General features: G+C 49.0%; 6 protein-coding genes across 15 annotated transcripts; 2 read left to right on the forward strand and 4 right to left on the reverse strand.

Annotated features, from left to right (window-relative positions):
• Positions 1-671: 671 nt before the first annotated feature.
• FOXG_01675 (uncharacterized protein) lies at positions 672-2,581 on the reverse strand. 2 transcript variants are annotated; one of them, XM_018378610.1, is made up of 3 exons: positions 2,053-2,581; positions 1,767-1,985; positions 672-1,713 (listed from the first exon to the last, which is right to left on the reverse strand). In XM_018378610.1, exons 1-3 carry the CDS (start codon positions 2,229-2,231, stop codon positions 1,233-1,235), a joined length of 879 nt encoding a protein of 292 aa, XP_018234564.1. In that variant the 5' UTR covers positions 2,232-2,581; the 3' UTR covers positions 672-1,232. The 2 variants fall into 2 exon arrangements, with proteins under 2 accessions (XP_018234564.1, XP_018234565.1); XM_018378611.1 differs by having other exon boundaries at positions 1,767-2,581.
• A 1,723-nt stretch (positions 2,582-4,304) lies between these two features.
• On the forward strand, positions 4,305-5,835 carry FOXG_01676 (uncharacterized protein; the record flags this gene model as incomplete). The annotated part of the gene is made up of 2 exons (XM_018378612.1): positions 4,305-5,334; positions 5,387-5,835. The coding sequence occupies 2 exons, from the start codon at positions 4,305-4,307 to the stop codon at positions 5,833-5,835; spliced, it is 1,479 nt and encodes a 492-aa protein (XP_018234566.1).
• Positions 5,836-6,320: 485 nt separating this feature from the next.
• On the forward strand, positions 6,321-7,445 carry FOXG_01677 (cytidylate kinase). Its single transcript, XM_018378613.1, has 2 exons — positions 6,321-6,450; positions 6,508-7,445. Exon 2 carries the CDS (start codon positions 6,522-6,524, stop codon positions 7,185-7,187), a length of 666 nt encoding a protein of 221 aa, XP_018234567.1. The 5' UTR covers positions 6,321-6,450; positions 6,508-6,521; the 3' UTR covers positions 7,188-7,445.
• On the reverse strand, positions 7,349-9,285 carry FOXG_01678 (uncharacterized protein). Of its 2 annotated transcripts, XM_018378615.1 has the most exons (3): positions 8,849-9,285; positions 8,658-8,791; positions 7,349-8,602 (listed from the first exon to the last, which is right to left on the reverse strand). In XM_018378615.1, exons 2-3 carry the CDS (start codon positions 8,758-8,760, stop codon positions 7,578-7,580), a joined length of 1,128 nt encoding a protein of 375 aa, XP_018234569.1. In that variant the 5' UTR covers positions 8,761-8,791; positions 8,849-9,285; the 3' UTR covers positions 7,349-7,577. The 2 variants fall into 2 exon arrangements, with proteins under 2 accessions (XP_018234569.1, XP_018234568.1); XM_018378614.1 differs by having other exon boundaries at positions 8,658-9,285.
• A 709-nt stretch (positions 9,286-9,994) lies between these two features.
• FOXG_01679 (uncharacterized protein) lies at positions 9,995-12,193 on the reverse strand. The gene is made up of 2 exons (XM_018378616.1): positions 11,347-12,193; positions 9,995-11,198 (listed from the first exon to the last, which is right to left on the reverse strand). The coding sequence occupies exons 1-2, from the start codon at positions 11,910-11,912 to the stop codon at positions 10,427-10,429; spliced, it is 1,338 nt and encodes a 445-aa protein (XP_018234570.1). The 5' UTR covers positions 11,913-12,193; the 3' UTR covers positions 9,995-10,426.
• Positions 12,194-12,310: 117 nt separating this feature from the next.
• FOXG_01680 (CAMK/RAD53 protein kinase) lies at positions 12,311-15,913 on the reverse strand. 8 transcript variants are annotated; one of them, XM_018378618.1, is made up of 6 exons: positions 15,251-15,913; positions 14,519-15,089; positions 13,871-14,463; positions 13,436-13,805; positions 13,041-13,385; positions 12,311-12,986 (listed from the first exon to the last, which is right to left on the reverse strand). In XM_018378618.1, the coding sequence occupies exons 1-6, from the start codon at positions 15,290-15,292 to the stop codon at positions 12,943-12,945; spliced, it is 1,965 nt and encodes a 654-aa protein (XP_018234572.1). In that variant the 5' UTR covers positions 15,293-15,913; the 3' UTR covers positions 12,311-12,942. The 8 variants fall into 8 exon arrangements, with proteins under 8 accessions (XP_018234572.1, XP_018234571.1, XP_018234576.1 ...); XM_018378617.1 differs by having other exon boundaries at positions 12,311-13,385; XM_018378622.1 differs by having other exon boundaries at positions 14,519-15,913.
• Positions 15,914-16,129: the final 216 nt, after the last annotated feature.

Below are 16,129 nucleotides of genomic sequence, written 5' to 3' on the forward strand. Positions count from 1 at the left end.
GTAAGTTTTGACAGTGATTCACAGTCGAATTCGGTAAGTCCTCAAGTTACGAGGAGATGGAAAACTTGGTGCCCACTCAAACGAGTTGCGCAATTGTTTCCAGGCCTGGTGAATAGTGGTTGAGGATAATAGATATCAAACTGCGATTTGTGGTTAGTTGCTGGGCGACCAACTATGCGAGAACCATGGAGAGGTAACCTACCAACCACAACCTCTGATGAACGAAAAAAAAGATAAAGGAGCTTGAAGATAGAGGTATAAGCTCGCTGAATGAGTTGAGTTTTGAGGAACAGGTTCCAGAAAAACAATGCAATTCAGTGATCGGCTGGTTTGGGCGTTTGTTGACTTGCAAAGGCCTGTCTGTATAAGAACTGTGGCTAAGTCAATCTGTGCCACTGCTACGGCAGTGTCGCACCACAGGAGACTCGACAAGCTAGGATAGTATGCGAATGGCTCAACAATACGGGAATTGAGCGAGTCCGCGGTCGGTAGAATGGAAACAGTGTCAATATCGATTGTCTCTTGAATAAGTTGACGTTGAGTGACAGAAGTAAAGGGGCTGGCAATTGGCACGCTTGTGGGCGCAGTGAGGCTGAGATAGCCTGATACCTGGGATCTTGGCCAATGCATGACCGACAGAGAGCAAGACTTCACAAATATGCAGATCAAAGTAACAACTATGGTATTATATATATTCATATTAATCAATATTCTATTGTATCTCTTAGATGACACTGCTCAAGATGCGCATTTAGCTGCTCGATAGATACTCCAGACATGTATCCCGCTATCACAACATAACGATGGTTGGATGCTACTGTAGCTGAGAGTGGTGGGACTTTGCCTTGTGCCTGTTTCAAAAACAAGCCAGGATCTGCAAGACCCAGCCCAAAACCGAGACCCGGCTATCGCTGGGCTTGCGTAATTTGTGGGGTCCTCTGAGACGAACGGAAATGATGAAGGCAAGAAGATATCGTAATGTTCACTCAAAATGTCTTCTTGTTGTGGTCGCTCGGCTCTTGAACTCGGGCTTTTCTGACCCCGTCAGGACTGAACCCTCACCTCCTTTTCAAGCTAGCATCGCTTCTCATCCCATCTCTTTCAAAGAACCTCCTCTCTCTATCCTGACGTTCCTGGCGACTTTCCACTCCAGCAGCTTTGAATTCAGATATACGCATCAGATCCAACATCACTATCATTAGATCGTTTATATAATCATGGGCTTGGACGACTTATTTGGCCTCTTCGGCGCCAACAAATGGCGCAGGTCGTCGCGTAGGGGTGAGGCTCCGGCTATGACTTCGTGTAGTTGACTTGGGTGCCTCCCACTCAACCATGGGGTGTTCCTTGATTTGCGCTGGCTCCTCGGGGCTATTGTAAAGCAAGTACTGGAAACCAAGGAAGAAGTCGCACGAAGCCTGGAACATACCCGAAATCTTGAACGACCAAGGAATCTCAGATTTCGATGTGAAGAACCAGAAAAGCTTCATGGTATCACCTCCAATCCAAGCAGCCAGGACCGATAATCTTAGACCTTTAGATGACTTGGACCGCATATTGACCAAGATCTGAGGGATAGGGAGAGTCGCTTCCACGCCGAGTCCAATGCATCCGATGGTGTTCGCATATACGGCGTATAGTCCAGGCATCTGGGAAAGGAGAAGCTCCAAAAATACAAGACCGGCAGCAAAGTACATAATGGCATGCCAGTATCTATAATCAGTTAGACCAAACAAATCAACACATAAATGAAAAAAAGATCCTACCGTCGAGGGGATCGCCATTGCCAGAAGTTATAAGGGCGCTGGAAGCCCATCAAACCATCATCAGCACCGGCAAATGGCAGACCAGCCTCGCCGCCCTTGGTAGGTGGGGGAGGTCGGTAGTCGAGGGCGACTTTAAGGAGAGCTATTTGGACGATAACCATCAGCAGCGACTGAAGGAGTAGACTCGTATCGTATTGCGCTTGGGGCCAGTAGAAGATTCTGTGTTTCGGGAAGCGCGGGTCAGTTATGTTTCGTGCTAATCGTGTCGCGACAGAAGAGATCGAACCTCAGGAAAGACGCGACAAGCATGATGAGAGGGATGTCGAGCGAGAAGCCTGCGCTGGTCTTGTTCCGGTACATGGAGATAATTTGGTCGGCGTAGGAGAGGATGGGCGACATGACGATGAAGAAAGGGGCCACCCAGGCCGTAAGCTCCATTACCCATCCCACGAGTCCTGGCTCCATTTTGTCGTTGTTTCGAAAGGAAGGGACCCAGTCGAGTCTGATTGTTTGATATATTCTGCGTGGTAGAGATTCAACGCGACTTCAGGTCAAGATGGAAAAAACGAGAGAATTGCGATGATGATGACGATGATGACACCTTCATTCGAACGAGAGAAGGCTTGAGATACTCCAAACTAGCCAATCGAGATGTAGTAAAGAGAAAGAAGCGAACGACCCAAATGCCGGAAACAACAAGAGGCTGAAGAAAATAAGTCTTGAAGTGAGAAACAAAATTCCAAGTGAGAAGAGGCCTTGAATCGAGTGGGTGCATGGGTAAAGGGGAGGTCAAATCGACAAAGACAGTCTAGTCGGTCTTTGGGCAATTTTGATAATGGGCGTTCTAGAAGAGGGACTGGCCAATCATGCTGATACTGTGGTGGACATCGGTCATCCCCACTGAAGTTTCAGTGAGCAGAAGCTTAGCTGGAGGCTCTGCCTTGAAGCCAAGCCCCTAATGCTGCCCTGACAGTGGGAAAGATAGGGCGGACCGCGGCTGTCGGCACTTAGATGATTTATCCAATGGGGAGGCTTGAAGCCATATGGATAGTCCCGACGACCTGGGATTAATCTCCATTCCAGGACATTTGCTTAGTCCGGATTGGCTGGTCGTTTGCAACGCATCGAGACACGCGTTCCCAACCGTAAGTCTTCGTATCTATTAATATCATTTGCTGGTCTCGTCAATCTGTATGAAACAGTGATCGCGGCGCCTCTGCCTTCGAGAAGTATCCTACACAAGCAATCGTCAACCTTGTATTATTCCCGTTGACACCAAGCGGAAATTGCAACGGAGTTCTTACAGTGATCATCCTCGTAATGCTTTGGTCAGTGCTTTCACTCTTTGCTGTTTGTGGAATAAGACTGCAAGGGGAGATTTCCACCCATGTTCGTTGACTACAGCCATGTGACAAGTTTCCCCTTTGAGGCAGAGACTAATAGTGACGACAAGGAATCGTAATAAACTACTATCACATTGAATGCGGTGTGTTCCTTATGGGGGGAGATCCTATACAGGGCAACAATACATTCAGCATGAAAGCATGATCTCTTTGAAGTGAAGGTTGAGGTCAGTCTCTCTCATGATTGACAGCAGCTTCATATCCATACAGAGGTTGTGGAATTCTCCAAAGAACCGCGCTTGATCCTGCTAACAGCAAAAGATCAAGCGATCAACAGTGAAGCCTTCAAGATTTTGGGTTATGGAACACATACAAAGACATATCAATATTGTGACCAGGCTTGGATTATCAGCTCTAAAGCTAACTCACGTTCATTTGCATCTCATTCCCAATACATGTGTATCATTGCTAATTGGTACCAGCGGACAAAAACATCGAAACGAACGCCCCTGACTACCTAGGTAGGTACTGATCCAGAGGAGCGTACACACAGGTCAATCTCTGGTCAATGAAAATCAAGGACAACCTCAGCAGATACAGTGACTTGGAAAGAAATAAGAAGATTTTACAGTGTATTGACAATTTATCCTCGACATGATAAACCTTAAAAGCTAAACGTTGAGATCTTCGATTGTGCTATAAAGAGGAATACCAATGATGAATTAAATAGGAAGGTTTTTCAACAAAATCGTTTACAAACTTTATGTTTTCTACGTTGATTGGTATAAAACCATTTGGAACTCAAGAGAACCAGGGACCTTAGAGGTTGGCACTTCGCTCGAAGCCGAGGAAGAACAGCCTCAGGTGCACCGCCCATTGACATACATATCAATCACAGGCTTTTGTATTGTTTTTCATTGTTGCCTGATTTTTACTATTGTAAATCAAAAGGGCCTATTGATAGCCTATTGTTGAACTGGACGGCAACGCGCTGCCAGTGTCAGCTCGGCACGCGATTGTTCTCCTCCTCTTCTCTCCATCACTGCCAGCCCCAGGCCGCATAAAAACTCATAGCTTTCTCCTCGACTCCTCACCGTTTCATTTACATCCTCGCATTTCTCCTCTGCGAAACCAGATATCTTTAATTCCCTTGCTTCCTCCTCTTTCACTTCCCATCACATCGCATCAAAAAGCCATGGAGTTCACGACTCCTGAGAGACGAGAGCGTCCCTCGCGAGCTGCGGCCCCCAAGAGTTTCAAGGATCCTGAAAGTGATTCTGACGAGCCAATCGTCCCACGCTTCTGCTCCATGTCTTCCACGGGATCTCGAGTCATTCAGGTCAAAGATGAGACTGCGCACTCTAGCTCTGATCCTGCGATCAAGACTTCTCCTCTAGCCACCATAAACCAGTCCACTGTACTTAAGAAACGATCATCCTCCGACGAAGAAGCCGATTCTCCCAACAAAAAGGTGCGGAAGATTGTTCTTAAGACCAACAAGTCTGCAACCGCCAGCAACAATGCTGCCACTCCTCAGCCAGCCCCGCCAGCTCTCTCGCACATTGAGGATTCTCCCTCGGGCAACCTGTCTGAAATCCAGAGCCTCCATGAAGGTCTGACCTTTCTTCAGGAACGGATTTCAGCTACTCTGCACACGACTAGATTCGCAGTTGAGCTTGACGCGGCCAAGAAGAAAATCACTTCCCTTGAACGCCAACTCCTCGAGGCTAGCTCACCGGACGACAGCACCTCCAAGCTCAAACAATGTGAAAAGAAACTCGCCATGTCCTTGGATAGAAATGGGAGACTGCTTGACGACAACGTCGAACTCACCAGAAGGTTCAAGGAGACACGGGCTTATGCCGATGAGCTGAGAGTGGAAATGGCTGCCATGCTTGCTGAAAAGGACCCCAACTTTAATGATGCGTTTAAGGTGACCGACGACGAAGTCGAACGTATCTGGGGGGGTATCAGATACCAGATCTTTGCCTTCGTCGCTCAGGTTCTCACAGTAAAACCTTACCGAAAGGCGGCCCCTCGGGAAGCAGAACACAGCGTGGTGGAAGCGCTCAAAAAGGAGCAAAAGAAAGACATCCACCTGGCTGATTTCTATTTTGAGCAGTATATCTGGAAGTGCCTCGTCCGTTACATTTTCCAAGGCGAAGCAGCCATCTTCGGTGGCCCTGCAGGCAGAGTTTTCCAGTTGTTCTGCTTGGACATCTCTAGTATGGCCTCCCATCCATCTATCCCTTACTTTATTGTACTAACAAAGCATAGAGATCGATTGCGAGAGCATGCCAGAACTGAGTCGTGTCAAAGCTCACACAGCCAACCTTTTGAACGAGCAGTTTGATCAAGACAACAACAGAGAGGTTGAAGGCATCGTCCAAAAGTTGAAGAATGACTTAGCCATCTTCATGGGCTCTGACGAGGAGGACAAGGCGGAAGAGAAGCTTGGAAACATTGTCAGCAAAGCGGTCAAGTTGAACAGCTATTTCCTCAAGTCGAGGGCGTTCTTTGTGACAGACTGGGACACCGACGACGAGAGCGATAACTTTGACGACCTCATTGTTCGCTACAAGAGTGGTAAACAGGGAGGAGAGCCAGTCGTTGGGGTTCAGATCTCGCCCAGACTCAGCAAGATTGGCAATGCCGATGGCGAATTCTTCAAATCGACCAACTCCATGGTGATTTACAAACCCATGGTCACGCTGAACTATGAATAATGGGTGCAGGCCTATATTCGAGAATATCATGTCATTGCCGGGTGGGATGAGGTCGTTGCCAGGTTACTTATGAAGATGCCAGTAAGAAGTTTGGAGCAAGTGTAGTTCTAGGTCAGTGTTCAGTATTCCAGGAGCATGTCCAGCATATGATCTGGAGTGAACTGTATGTATCAATAGTCAATGACAGGGGATCATCACTTGCAGCTGATCAAGATTGTGTCCATGAGCTGTGAGATTCTCGCTCCAGTCGAATGGTGGAGGCAATGCAATCAAGTACTAGAATTAGCTCATGAAGGAATAATTTGGTCAAAACACTTGTATTTTTCTATCAAGATGATCGCTGATGTTACATTGTGGTTGATCTGATAAGAGCTGATCTGAGGTTGAGCTTGTAAAGTGGGCTGTAGCAACATCATGGATGCCTCAGGCCCTCCACGTGCTGGACACCGCTCAATCCAAGGGTCTAGTCCACTCCTCCTTGTCTTGGCAGCATCAACACGATCGATCTTCTATCGAGCAAAAGATCAGGCTCCTCTTCCTTGTATTTCCCTCCCCTAAAGTCCCTTTTATTTATACCTAGATGATCCCGTATTGACAAAGGTACCCAATCAAAAGGTAAACCCCCCTCTTCCATGATGAAACTCCTCAGCTAACCTCAACCTCCAACTACAGCTCTATATCTCATCATGCCTGCTATCGAACAAGATGCGCCCGCGACCATCGCGCCCCAAAAGTCAACTCCGACTTTCGACCCCAAGGATGTGACTGTCATCTTCGTTCTCGGCGGTCCTGGCGCTGGTAAGGGCACTCAGTGCTCCAAGCTTGTCTCGGACCACGGCTTCTGCCACCTCTCAGCTGGTGATCTTTTGCGTGCCGAGCAGGAAAGACCCGGTTCACAATACGGAGATCTCATCAAGGACTACATTCGAAACGGTCTCATTGTTCCCATGGAGGTGACTATTGCTCTCCTCGAGAACGCCATGGCCGCCGACCTTAAGGCAAAGGCTTCGCAAAAGGGGCGCTTCCTCATTGACGGCTTCCCCCGTAAGATGGACCAGGCCGTCAAGTTTGAAGAGACTGTTTGCCCCGCCAAGCTTGTCCTTTTCTTCGACTGCCCGGAGGACGTCATGGAGTCTCGTCTTCTCGAGCGTGGCAAGACCAGCGGCCGTGACGATGACAACGCCGAGAGTATCCGCAAGCGATTCCGTACCTTCATCGAGACCAGCATGCCTGTCGTCAACCGTTTTGAGGAGGTTGGCAAGGTTCTCAAGCTCGATGCTACCCCTCCTCCTGACGAGGTCTATGCCAACACTGAAAAGGCCCTTGCTGAAAGGTTGGGCCCTGACTTTTAGCGATAAAGCGGTATAAATTGGAATTGCATATACTTGGGAGGGGCTGTCCTGGAGTCGGGCTGTATAGAAATAAAATTCACTAATCCATGTTGCTAAGCCTATAAACGATGAAGACTTTACGTCTCGGACGATAATAGAACACTCTTGAATAACTATGTAGGGTCCAGTCGACATGTAGTTTATCTTGAATGCCAGTCACTGGTGTAATCCAAGCGGACACGATAAATACACCTTCAACTTGATGTATTTATTTGGGCTGCCACACGAGAACTACTCTGTTACTATTGACTAATCGCTAAAAGGGTATATCTAACTACATTACCAAAGTCCAAAGCTCGCATTATCATTATAACCATAACCTTGCCATGTCTAACCTGACACTTGACACAATCAGTTGTCATCATACATCTTCATCAAACCAGCCTTGATATTCGTCATCTGACTCCTGTGCATTCGTTCGCGGTTCTCGAGTGCAGTAATACGCTCTTGCATGGTAGCAATGTTGTCATCTTTGGTCTTGAGGCTTGACCGCGCAGAGTCACGGCCTAGAACGATGCCCTTAGTGCGACGTGCTGCAGTTTCCAGAATACTCTGCACAGATGACAAAACGCTTTTGTCAATGTTTTGGCCTCTCAAAAGATTCATGACTTCGTCTGTCACATCGTAGCTCGTCTCCAGAGGGCTACTTGCAGGAGGCTCTTGCATTCTGCATGGAGTCTTTGAAGGTGTTGTGTTGGCTGACAGAGTAGTAGATGACATGGAGGGGGTATACTCAAAGGATACTTGCTTCTGTCTCTTGGATTCGCTGGTGGGAAACAGTGTGCGCGATACAGAAGGTGTTGGCATCCCCGAGATCGCATCGGTAGAGCGAGTGGTAGTTGGTGTAGTGAAACGGCTCTGGGCGGCCTTCTCGGCGCTCTTGTCCGCAATCGCAGCCATTTGCCGCTCTTCATCCGAGGCAATATCACTGAACTCATCTTCATCTTCCTCGAAGACGTCGCGCCGTCTCTTGGACGGCCAACGACTGGGTGTCTCGACAGCTGCAGTAGGCGGAGACGGCAGCTTTGAATGGTCGGCAATTTGGGTTCGGTTTCTTACCGATTTGGGCATTGGGGTAACGGCTTCTGAATCCTCGCCGGATTCTGTGCTGCTAGCAGAATCATCGTCGCTCTGACGCCGGCTCGGAGTCACTTGGTACCCATAAGACACAAGTGATTGCTGTGTCATGGGTGGAGGTTCAGATTTGGAGGATTCGCTACCTCTTCGGGAAGCCCTCAACCCAGACTCGCGTACCTTGGCCTCATCCCTCCAGAGGAAGAAATTACAATCGTCGCACTTCCAGAAAAGCTTGCCGTTGTTCGGCCCAGGCTTCTTAACCTCACGGAGTGTGGCTTTCTGGCGGGGTTCACAGTTACCTTCAGAGATGTCAGAGTTCCGATCAATTATTAGGTGGACAGAGTTGCCACTTACACCACCAGTGTCCATCGCTGTAACGGCCCTTGGGCATGCGTTTCTTCTGCGATCGCGGCGTCTGAGGGTCTCTTCGACTCTTCGGCCTTGGTGTTGACACCATGATGAAGGTGTAGTTGGCGTAGCAACTAGAGCTGTAGACAGGGCGAAATGAGACGAGTCGACTACCACAACGATGATTAAAAGCTTACATTTCGTTTCCTCTTCAAGAATCAAATGATGTCAATGAGAATATGCCGGCGCCAAAGCGGGAGCTACCGTTGAAGTATGTGTAGTCTGTACCTGATGAGCTCATGCGGGGTGCAAATGCAAGCGCTTGACGTTTAAGACAAAGCTGAGGTCAATCATATTGTGAGAGGCTGGTTTAGTAGGCGGGCGGCAGCTGAACCAACCACCAACCACCTCGTTTCATAGTAGCCAGGCAAGGATTCTATTCGTTCTCAGCAATCTAATAAATCTCTATAGTCTTTGTTCAGGCTCGTTTCAAATGAGTACAAATCAAAAAGCATAAATGACGCTAAGCCTTTTGAATGAACCACAACGGGATATTTGACTGGGTTGGCCCCTTGTTCGAACAGTCGTGACACTGACAGACCAGCCTAGTCACGATTGGTGAATACCATATGGGATCAACTGTTGATTCTCAATGATAAACTCGTAACAACGGATTGAATATTATATTCTGCCTTTATCTGCTAATAAGAGTACTAACCTACCTATTCTGTTTCCTCCTGTACCTCATAAGGTTTCAGGAGCAAGGTCACGTGATCACTGATGTCTAATCCTCGCCTGATTTTGCCATACGGTCTTATGCCTCAACATGGTCCCACCTGAACTCATCACTACAGGCTTCAGTTAATCGATTGCTTTGCCCATCTGACTCTCAACGGAATATACCTAGACTATAATTACACAGCAGTCTGAAGAAGCCAAGTTTTGGTCACATTCAATGGCTTCTCGCATGTCCTTCCAGTCCGGGCGCTTCGTCGCTTCGGCCTCAAGACTTAGTCCTTTCACATCCTCCTCTCTGGCTTCTCGAAGCAGTCGTTTCTATTCTTCACAACCACCAAAGCCCCGTCGCAATGACGAGGTCAAGTTTTGGCCTTTCGTGGTCGTCATTTTGGTGGGAACAGGAGGCTATGTTGCACTTGTCAATCGACGTAATGGTAAGCTAGGCTTCTATGCCAATTCTTTACTCTCGAGGGATTGTGAAATGGAAATGCCATTCCTGCCATGAAAGGTTTATGTACTTAAATTTGCGCTGCCTTGTTATGCTGTTCACAAATTGACTGTGAAGATGTCACTAACTGTTTTATAGGACGGATACACAACCCAGATCCTCACAAAAAGTTCACATCATCATTCTAATGTCTCCGTTCTGCTGGTTCAAAAAGGTCACGGCAGTCAATAAAACATGTACAATATAATAACAAACCGCCCCTTACACACCTCCTTCACAAGACTCGCTTTGTGTTTAACATGCATTCAATTTTTGTTCTATTGTGAAGAAGAGTGCCATGACACCATCTTCGCCTCAATGCTGGGAAGGTAGAAGACCAATATGCTCATGAAACCGGCTACGCCATTCGCATTAGCAACCCTTCGTTCGCTGGATTCTCTCTCTCATATGCCCAACGATGTATTAACACAAAGCAGGTATAACAATGTCCCCCATTCCCAGAAAAAAGCCCCCTCGTTTTTCTTCCCCACGACTGCTCTAGTCTCGTTTTTAGTCATGTCCTGGCATATCCTTCTTTATTCTGCCTCGTCTAGTCGTCATCTTCTGTCCTCTCCCGGGGCTCCCTGGGTTCGCGAGGTTCGCGAGGCTCCCGGTTTTGGTTCTGTCGGCGTCTACCGCCATCTTGGTTGCCGCTAACGCCGGCGTTGGCGACCTTGCGCTCCAACTCTTGAATCTCGCGCTCCTTCTGAGCCTTGGCGTTGGCCTGCTCCTGGCGCAAAACACCCAGAACGTTCTGCAGGGTTGTCCTCCAGTGGTCAACCCGATTAGCCAGCTCCTGGTACTGCTTCTGGCCAAAGACGCGGTATGTGACCTTGTGAACAAGGAATTTCTGGCGTTGCTGGGAAAGCTTGCCCTCAACAAGTCCGGCACGGATCACGTCAATAGCCCACATCTCGATCTCGTTCTCGGGAATCTGGAGAGCCTTGGTGATCTTGGAGTACTCGATCTCGCGGCTAGGGGTGGAGGCGGCCAAGCTGGAGAAAGTTAGGAGGCGCATCTTGCGGTGAAGTTTCTCGTGGTCGAGCTTCTCCTTCTCAACCCAACCCTGGTGCTCGTCGTTGAAGTCGTTGTAATCCTCCAGGTCCTGCTCAGCAAAGATATCGAGGAGTTGCGAGTAGACGGGGTGTGAGTCGCTGAGGGCCTGGACGCTTGGAATTCCCCGCAGGTCTTGGAACAGGAAGTGGTTATTGGAAGTGAGTGCCTTCTTGACGGCACGAAGAGATAGTCGCTGGGCCTCCTCGGAGGAGATGGCATCGCCGTCGAATGTTCGGAGAGCCTTGACGACGTACTCGTAGGCTTGTCTGTCACATGTTTAGCAGGTTGTTCAGCAGATGAACCATACAGGTGCGATCATCAGTGTCTGCAGATATCCCCAGGAATGGTTCCAGCCTGATTCCGAGTCGCCAACAGAAACACTCGCGCACACCGCACAAATAGGGAACAACTTACTGCTCCTCGCCAGCCTCAATGGCAACCTCAGCGACCTCCTCATAAATCTTTCGCTGGAAATCGGCATCGGTGCCCCAGGTAGCAAGCCACTCGGGCAGCTTATCGAGATATGTGCGCAGACTCTCAAACATGCCATGAGCTCTCAGGAACTTAAGAATCTCCATGAAGACGCGGGCGCGGACGGGGTCGGCGGGGTCGAGCAGGTTAAAGACAGTGGTCAAGGCGTTGAGTGACAGGCCGGCGCCGTGGACGGGAGAGTTGAGGAGAGGCTTGGCAAAAGTGGTGCAAAGAGTGGGCAAGAACTTCTTGGGGTCGGAGGACATCAGGACGAGATGGGTCATAAGGTTGGAAGCGGCGGTATACTCCTTCTCGGGGACAGTGTTAAGGGCTCCAGAGGCCGAGACCAGTTTGGAAATGACCTCCTCTTGAGAGGGAGGCTTCTCCTGGCTCAGAAGTTGCTTGGCGTCCTCAGCCTTAAGGTAGTCGGCCATCTCGGCAGCGAGGTCCTCGAAGGATCCATCGACAAAGACCAGAGTGGGCTGGCCGGCAGTCTTGGTTTCGGCCATGTTTGCTGCCTTTGACTCCCTCGCGGGAATGGTAGTTCGATGTAGAGATTTCGGTCGCGGTGATCGTCGAGTAACTCGTTCCGGCTTGGGCGGTGCGGACGAGTATAAGGCAACAGGAAAAGAAGCGAACTCCGGGGACGCGCGGGGGGACGATCTCGAGGCGTTTGTAAGGTCGACAAGCGGATAAATGTGAAGTTTCTCGTCCCAGACGAATAGCCCTCTCTGGTGGGGCCTTGAGAACCCCGCCAGATAGGTTTTCTCCAACCTGGTGTATGTGTGGGCGCTAAGCGATAAGTCACGTGGAGATAACAAAGAGCTTCGTATAAGTTGAATATGGTTGAATGGTGCATCTATCTCAGCTCTCGACAGTTTTGTCTTGAATAAGCCTCCTTGGCTATCGTCAATTCAAACTATTGAAAGGTTTCTATACTCTTCTAAGTATATTTTTAGTCGCCACATATTCGGCATGATGATGTATTGTCATCTGAACCTCTAAATGTGTTTCTAGTTTGTTGCTTTCCATGAGGAATAAGGATTAAGAGAGAAAATTGAAAATAGTTTGTACCAGAAAAAGTCTCTCCCTTCTCCGGCCTTGATTATGCTGCCACAGTAGATACCTTTGATCAGTCTCGGGCTTTTGCTGCGAGAGCAGGAAAGTCGTGCTATCATGTCTCCCGGTTGGCCATGTGTAACACTTCACAATATACAAGTACTGCTCGAAACTCTTTCAGCAGGCAATGAAAAACAATCAAGACTTTTCGTACGCTTTCAAGTTACTATTGGCTGATGAGCAGCCCTTCTCAACAGATCCATCCCCTTTCCTCCCTGATTCAATATGTATGCGAGCGAAGAAACAAACCAGAAATAACTTATCCAATAGAAGACACCGATGATCCCATGTACCGTCTCTATAGAAGATACCCCTTCCAACAACCAATATCGAAAATCAACTCAATGAGAGTAACACCAGAACAAAGCCAAATACTCCCTGATCCCGCATACTCAACTCTAACATTCCAAACCCACTGATTTATCGCTTGGCCTTGTTCGCTTTGATCTTCTCGCCATTATCACCTATTGGGTAAATGCTCGAATCATCGTCCGCGAATAATTCTTGGTCGCCCTTACCTCCCATCTCAATGAATTCGTCTGGTGCCCGTTGAGCGGCGGGGTCAGACTCCTTTGCAATATTGGTAACGCGACCTTTGTTCTTTGAGAACACCTTCACGGGATTCTTGTCCTTGCCAACTTCAAGCTGAGCAGTGACCTGCACAGTGTTGAGAGAGGCCAGCAAAGTTCGTTCACGAGCAGGGGCTCTTCGGTTGACCTCGAGGCCTGCAATGCCTCCGACGAGACCACCAGTGCTGTCATTTACACCGGGGCTACTCTGTGTGAGCCACGGGTGTTGCAGGCACTGGTCAATCGTGAATCTCTTCTCGGGATCAACAATCAACATAGAGTCGATGAGGTCAACTGTGCAATGTTAGCAACTGTATAATGGCCTCGGTATTCTATTCACTTACGGGCTGGGTCTCCTACGGAGTCCCAATAAGGGGAAGGGTAGTCGAAACGACCACTCTTGATCTGCTGGGAGAGTGTGAAGGGGAAGTCGCGCGAGTAGAGCTCATCGGAGAAAGGTGGGAAACCACACAAGCAAATGTAAAGCACAACTCCCAAAGACCAGACATCGACGGCCTTTGTGTACTTGCGCTGCTTGGAGTCTGCGAGAATCTCAGGCGCAACATAGCTGGGCGTTCCACATAGTGTAGTTGTGAAAGATTCTTCTCCAATAATTTTGGCCAGGCCAAAGTCAGCAAGCTTTACATGCAGATTCTTATCAACCAGCAGGATATTCTCAGGCTTGATATCTCGGTGCACAATGTTACGTTCATGCTGAACAGGCACGGTTAGCCCTTGAGCGTCCTTATAGAACATAGAAGGGGAAAGTCATGACTTACCAAGTACTTGATACCCTGGAAGAGCTGCACAAACAACTTCCTTGACTCATCTTCGCTGAGCTTCTGCTTCATCACGATGTAGTTGAAAAGTTCTCCCTCTGGTGCCAACTCGAGCACCAAATACACGCGATCACGCTCGTTGAAAGTGTCCTTTAGGCAAAGAACGTTTGGGTGACTAACCCCCATCAATACACCGATTTCCTGCTGCAAGCCCTCCGTCTTTGAGCGATCCTCCACGCCAGGGTGCTTTGTGAAAATCTTGACTGCGAAGCGCTGGCCAGTGGCCTTCTCGACGCATAGATAAACCTCGGCAAAATGACCCTTTCCAAGCTTCTCTAAAAGAGTGTACTGTTGCAGAAAAGCGCTTGTCTGTCGACTCTGGGGGTAGCGGAAGACAAAACGCGCCTTGCCGTGGACAGCAATCTCATCTTGCTCCTCAAGTTCGCGGCGCTGATTTCGGCCCACGATGGCTTCGTTGACGTACGTCCCATTGCTCGACAGATCCTCAACAATTGCGACAGTATCGTTACCTTTGTTTTCGGTGAAAATAAGGCAATGCCGGTTCGACACAATACCGTCGTTGACAACAATGTCTGTTGGTAAGTTAGTTAGTATCATCAACTGACGCCAGATCATTCTAAAACTAACCACACTCGGGGTGGCGTCCAATTAGATAACCACCAGAAGAGACGCCCTTTTCCTTCTTCTTCTTCTCAAAGGCCTCTTCGTCTTTCATCGCAGCGGACTTGCCGTTCTCGTTGGTATGATGTTTATTATCCTGCTTGGCGGAATCGGCCACTGTGTCTGGTAGGGGGCATGCGCTTCGTTTCTTCAGGACGATCGGCTTGTCGCCATACTTCGGATCAAGCGGAACGAGGTATCCCCAGACACCTTCGCGAATTTCGTCTTCGATGTCGTCGGAGATGGCAGGATGGCGATCAACGAACTGGCTGAGCGGTTGAGTGTCTTGAGGTGGTGACGATAGCGCTTGGCCTTGAGAGTATGTGTCTTCAGTCTTCTTGGGGGTTATCTCGTGTTGCTTCTGTCCCGGGGGAGTCGCGGTAGGCTCCTTGTTGAGCTCGTTGGAGTCATCGGTAAGATGTGTGAGAGGTGATGGCAGATGTTGCTTGTTGACAATTGGGGTCTTGTCTGGATCAGCCTCGAGACGCTCAGCTCGTCGAGGTTTCTTGGTCTCAGTCTCATCATCTGGCAACGAGCCCTGCGAAGCCAAGCAAGTTAGTAATGGTAGGCGATCGATGGCGCGACACGGGATGGAACCACAGGCGCAAAAAGAGCTCCGAAAACGCCAACATTTTGCCCACCAACAAAATAGAACGTGAGTCTTTTTCAGAAAGGCCAAAGAGAAGGGAATGGACTAACGCGCGGGCGCTTCAATTGGCTCTTCTCGGGTTGCGGAGCCATGGCGATGGCCAAGAAGGGTGAGTATTTGTACGTGAAGCCAAGGAGGAACCGGGTGAAATGGTTCACGATGAGGTGGTACAAGCCGTCGACCAAGAATAAAGTATGCTAGCCAGTGGGGGGCTATGGATGAACAACGATGCCTTGAATGAAGGGTAAGGATAAGCAAAAGATTATGGACAGGAGGAAGTTGGAAGCGAACAAGGGCGTGAATTGAGCCTGGACCAAGAAAAGGTTATGGTGGTACTCTCTTGACGGGGAGATGGTGGAGGGAGCCTAGAGCTAAGGTAAGCTAAGGTACCTGAGTGCGACAACTGCCTAGAAGTGGTACATTAGCACCTCTTGATTCGATCCGATCCAAGCCACTTCTAGCAGCCCCCGAGTACCCGAGATGCAAGATGCGATAAGTCGAGTCCAGTTCAGTTGAGTCACAGTCGAGTCGAGTCGAGTCTTAAGAGGGTTTCAATCAGAACTGGGCTTCAAATATATGCCAGTAAGTTGTAGGTTGTTTTATCTGGTCGGAGTCGTTCAAACATGAAGTGCTCACTTGGTCCACGCAGGCGAGAGAGTCACGCTTATGGCCATATTCGCCTCGTGAAATTGTCCATGACAGCATCGGTCGCCTTGTCTCTCACCTGTAAATGGGTGGGTCCCAAACGCCAAAAATCCACTGAAGAATGGATCTCGGCTTGACGTTCCAGTGGAGCAAAGCCTCCTCTAGGTCTCTGCTAACTCAGTAAAACTACCGCTAGAACTGCTGCAATATGCCTTGCGGGTGGGTCTGAAGCCTTCATCCGATTCCTCCAAGCCGTCAGTGGAGATGACATAAACGGGTTCGAG

Source organism: Fusarium oxysporum, chromosome 5 (genome assembly GCF_000149955.1).
Source record: "Fusarium oxysporum f. sp. lycopersici 4287 chromosome 5, whole genome shotgun sequence".
In the NCBI taxonomy this organism is placed as follows: domain Eukaryota; kingdom Fungi; phylum Ascomycota; class Sordariomycetes; order Hypocreales; family Nectriaceae; genus Fusarium; species Fusarium oxysporum.